General features: G+C 35.6%; 1 protein-coding gene across 1 annotated transcript in view; it reads right to left on the bottom strand.

Annotated features, from left to right (window-relative positions):
- Positions 1–4,555, bottom strand: part of UPF2 (UPF2 regulator of nonsense transcripts homolog (yeast)) — a 144,137-nt gene that overhangs the window by 99,385 nt on the left and 40,197 nt on the right. Inside the window, exon 8 of the mRNA XM_006873166.1 lies at positions 1,213–1,298. Within this exon, the coding sequence (XP_006873228.1) occupies positions 1,213–1,298 (86 nt within the window). The remainder of the gene's footprint in view (positions 1–1,212; positions 1,299–4,555) is intronic.

Below are 4,555 nucleotides of genomic sequence, written 5' to 3'. Positions count from 1 at the left end.
GGAGAAAGATGAGGCTTTCTACTCCCGTAAAGATTTACACCCTCGGAAACCCTATACAGGGTCGCTATGGGTTGGAACCGACTCGATGGCACATAACAACAACAACAACTGAGTCAGAACCAACCAATTATCAGTTTACTTTTGATGAAAAAATTAATAAAATAGAACGTCACTTAATATGAATCAAATAAAAGTTCTGCTGAAGGAACATTCAGTTATATCTCTCAAAAGCCTCACCTTTTAGGCAAAGTATCTCTCTTAGCTAGATTATATATAATAACCATAACAGTTAATAACAAATTATAATTATTCATTGAATAAACAGAAAATTTTCTATGCTAATATCTTGGATGTCCTTCAGATTCCTAAAGTCAACAATCTGAATGATCCTGAAAAACGCAGGTAAAGGTATATTAATATAGTGTAATAAAGAGTATTAGAATTCTCTGAAAGATGAAAATGAGTAAGATTCTTGAATTATCAGCAACATAATCATAACTGTGACTTCCAATTCTATCCAATGAATCTCTACACAGGCTTAGCTTTACCAAAGCCAAAACTAGTACTCAATCCCACTGTCAAGTCGATGCCAACTAATAGTAATTGTATAGAACAAAGCAGAACTACTTCCATAGGGTTCCCAAGGCTTTAAAAATCTTTCTTCCGCAAAGTGGCTGAAGGGTTCAGATGGCCGAGCTCTCGGTTAGCAGCCTAGTTTGAACCACTGTGCCACCAGGGCTCCATATCTTAGCTCTAAATTATTCAAATTACCCACATAATTTGAAATTTTTCACTTAAACACAATTGCAACAACTAGATATGGTACTATTGATTAGTTTAACTTCTACACAAAACAAAAACACTCCCAAAAACTTAAATACAATTTATTACATTTTATCCATAGAGGTAAAAAGGTAAACCAGTTGCTTCTAACAATTATTAAGTTATTATTGTGATTATATAATTCTCTTCAAATAACAGGTAAGCGTCAGAAGAAAATGGTCCATTAGTTTATAACAACAACAACAAAAAAAAAAAACAATGAAAACCAAGTTTTTAGAAAATATGCTAATAGTAGAATGGATAATTATTGACTAAATAAATCAAAAGACAATTACTATTTAAAGAAATAATTAAATGAGAACTTTGATTTTACAACCATCACTGCTCAGGGAAAAAATAAACCAATTACTCTTTTTTAAAAATACCTACCTTTGTCTAGGAACTATGAAGAGTGCTCGTACCAACTTCTTCCTATTTGCTTTTGTATTCATGTTCATGCAAAAATCCATGGCTGCCTGTAGGAGAAAAAGCAAACTTTTTTCTTAAAAACAAAACTCAACTTAACTCCTGAAAACAGTAACTATGCCTACTATGGTGAATTTCTCCTTGTTCTTAAACACCTCAAAATGGTTATAAGACCCCACAATCATAAACATGACAAACTAAAAGATGACAAAGTTTAAAGTCCTCTCCCTTTATAGAACTAAAAATATATGCTTCATAAAACTTTTTACTTGCCAACAAAGCACTGGGAATAGAATTTCAAGTGGGTAAAGGCTTAGCATGGGATGACTGGTAAATAACCATATTAAAAATGTAACCAACGCATTTGGTCTCATTAAAGTCTAGTAAATCAACAGTAACACTAGACAGGTTTTCTGGCAAAGAACAAAGTTGTAAGAATATTTACTACTTGTTGTTGTTAAGTGCCGTCGAGTTGACTCTGACCCATAGCGACCCTGTATAGGGTTTTCTAAGGAGCAGTTGGTGAGCTTGAACCACCAACCTTGCAGTTCAAACAACTTTGCAGTCTGACTCATTAGTCCACAATGCCATACCAAGACACCACTTACTACTTACCAACATTTAAAATAACTATTAACATTCAAATATAATTATGAACGTTAGTAAAGATAATCAAAAAGAATAAAGATTAATTAGGCACGAGACCTACAGAGCTGTAGGATAAGCACTGGACCTCAAGGTCAGTTTGAACGGCAAGGTTAACGGTTCAAACACACCAGTTGTTCCTCAGAAACCCTATATGGTGTCGTTATGAGTTGGAACTGAGAGTTGGAATTGACTGTACAGCACTAACAACAAGAGGCATGAAAAAGAGGCAAAGATCATTCGGAGGGACCTGTAAGAGTAAGATAAACTGACTATAGTGGCTTAGAGCCAACGATCAACTTTGCTAAAACTCAAACTAGAGAAACCAACCCCATCATAACATTAAAATTACTATAATTATCATTTAGTATAGCAATGCATTTTTCTAGATCTTAAGAAAAAACATGCCAAATACTTCATCGATATGTCTTGTATCTGGAGTCCTGGTGTGTCACTGTGGGTTAATGCGCCAGACTGCAAAGCCTTTTGAACTGCAAGGTCAGCGGTTCAAGCTCACAAGCTGCTCCTTGGAACCCCTATACAGGGTCGCTATGGGTCGGAATCAACTCAACAGCACTTGACAACTTGACAACAATGTCTAGTATCTAGTGTAAATATTAAAAATACAGGCATATTATTCCAAAAGTATGTAAAAAACTTTTGGTGTATTTAGTTTAAGAAAATTACAAGTTTAAGCTATACTGTAAAAGTGAGTAATTAACAGATAACATTTTAAGTATCTCAAATATTTTCTTTCCACAGGTTCACATGATTAGTTTTCATGGTTGTTTTTTGAAAATTTGTTTCAACTAAATGAAAGATAAGAACTCAAAAGTCATTTTTTATTTTCTTAAGTAAATAAATGACTGGCACAGTGGTGGGCAGTTCAAACCACCAGCTACTCCATGGGAGAAAGATTTGGCAGTCTGCTTCTGTAAAATTACAACCTTGGAAACCTGATAGAGCAGTTCTATTCTGTCCTATAGAGTTCCTATGAGATGGAATCAACTGGAAGGCTGTGAACTTTTATTTTTTCTGGGTTAAAAAAAAAAAATTTCAAGTGACTGAAATGGCAAATGGTCCCTGCTAAGAGAATGACAGACCACATGTGAGCCAAATGACATGCACTACAAAGCATTTGAAACCAATAGACTAGAGTTGCCCCTAATTCAAAAGGGACAGTGGAGCAGTCAGGACAAGATGGTGTGGTAAGCAGACACACTGAGCAGGACACCTCCAATAAGACATGCAAAAACAAGTGAAATAGATACAGAAGATGTTCCTCAAACACGGAGCTTCAGGAGATAGGACAGAGAGGTGGACTGAGTTCTTGAGCCTTTGCAAGCTACTGCAGATACAGCAGTCTGCAGGTACAGGGCCAGGCCACAAGTGAGAGACAAGTGGGATCCAGTCTTCCCTAGTTCTCTTGCCCTCCTAGTAGCTTGGCATGGCCAGTCCTGGCATCACCAACACAGCGGCCAGTAGGACCCCCTCCTATGTAGCTTCTGCCTGGGGTCCTTCTGGAGGTACATGAATCTACCCTGAACTATGCTACAAACAATGAATTGAGAACTTCCTTCCAGTCTTTATCACATGTAAATGCTGAGTACTGAGAACACACAAACCTATAACCATTAATTAAATATGACACTACAATGTCTTGGAGAGAATAAACAATTTCAGCTTAAACAAAGAAATAAATAAGACACAGTGCCTCAAACAACTGACCAAAATATAGTCAGAAAATGTATACCAGAAATAGACTCAGAACTACCTGAAAAGGAATTTAAAATAATGTCGTTCAGGTACCTTTAACAAATTAAGAGAAAGACCGACAAATGCAAGGAAGAATTCAGGAAAATAATATAAAAACAAACTGACAAAATAAATGAAAAAATTGGAAACCATACAAAAACAGAGACTAAAAAGCTAGAAGATTAATACTAAGACTTTAGAAATAGATAATACATTGAAAGGGAAAAGTAGAATTGAATCAATGGAAGACCAAACTAGTAAGCTTCACCTTCGAGAGAAACAATCAGAAAAAAAGAATTTAAAAATCCAAAGAAAGCCTAAGATTTATGTGGAACACTATTCAAGAGGAACACTTACATGTGGTTGGAATTCCAGAATTGGAAGAGACAAAACCAGAGAGAAAACTGTCCAAGAATTGCTGGAAGACAACATTCCTAACTTCATGAATGACAGGAAGAAAGCCATTCAAGAAGTTAAGTGACTCCCAAACAGTGCAGACCCCAAAAGAAAACCACCAAGACTTATTATAATCAAACTTTTCAAAACCAAAGATAAGGAAAAACTCCTGAGAGCAGCTCAGAAAACCCAAAAAGCTACCTACAAAGGAGATCTATTAAGACCAAGTTCTGAGTTCTCAGCAGAAATCATTCAGGCAAGAACACAATGAGATGACAAATATGAAACTGCAAGAAAAAAAACTGCCATACCAAGAATCCTATATCAGCAAAATTGTCCATCAAATATGACAGCAAAATTAGGACATTTCGAGATAAAAAGAAATTAAAAGAATTTGCAAAACCCAGACCAACCTTATAAAAACTACTAAAGGGCATTCTTTGGACGGAGAACCAACAACAGCAGACAACAACCTGAGACTAACATACATATAAAAAAAAAAAATCACCCA

This window comes from Chrysochloris asiatica, unplaced genomic scaffold, assembly GCF_000296735.1.
Source record: "Chrysochloris asiatica unplaced genomic scaffold, ChrAsi1.0 scaffold00226, whole genome shotgun sequence".
Classification (NCBI taxonomy): Eukaryota; Metazoa; Chordata; class Mammalia; order Afrosoricida; family Chrysochloridae; genus Chrysochloris; species Chrysochloris asiatica.
Note: the sequence above shows the minus strand (reverse complement) of the source record. Positions and strands in the feature narration are given on the sequence as shown.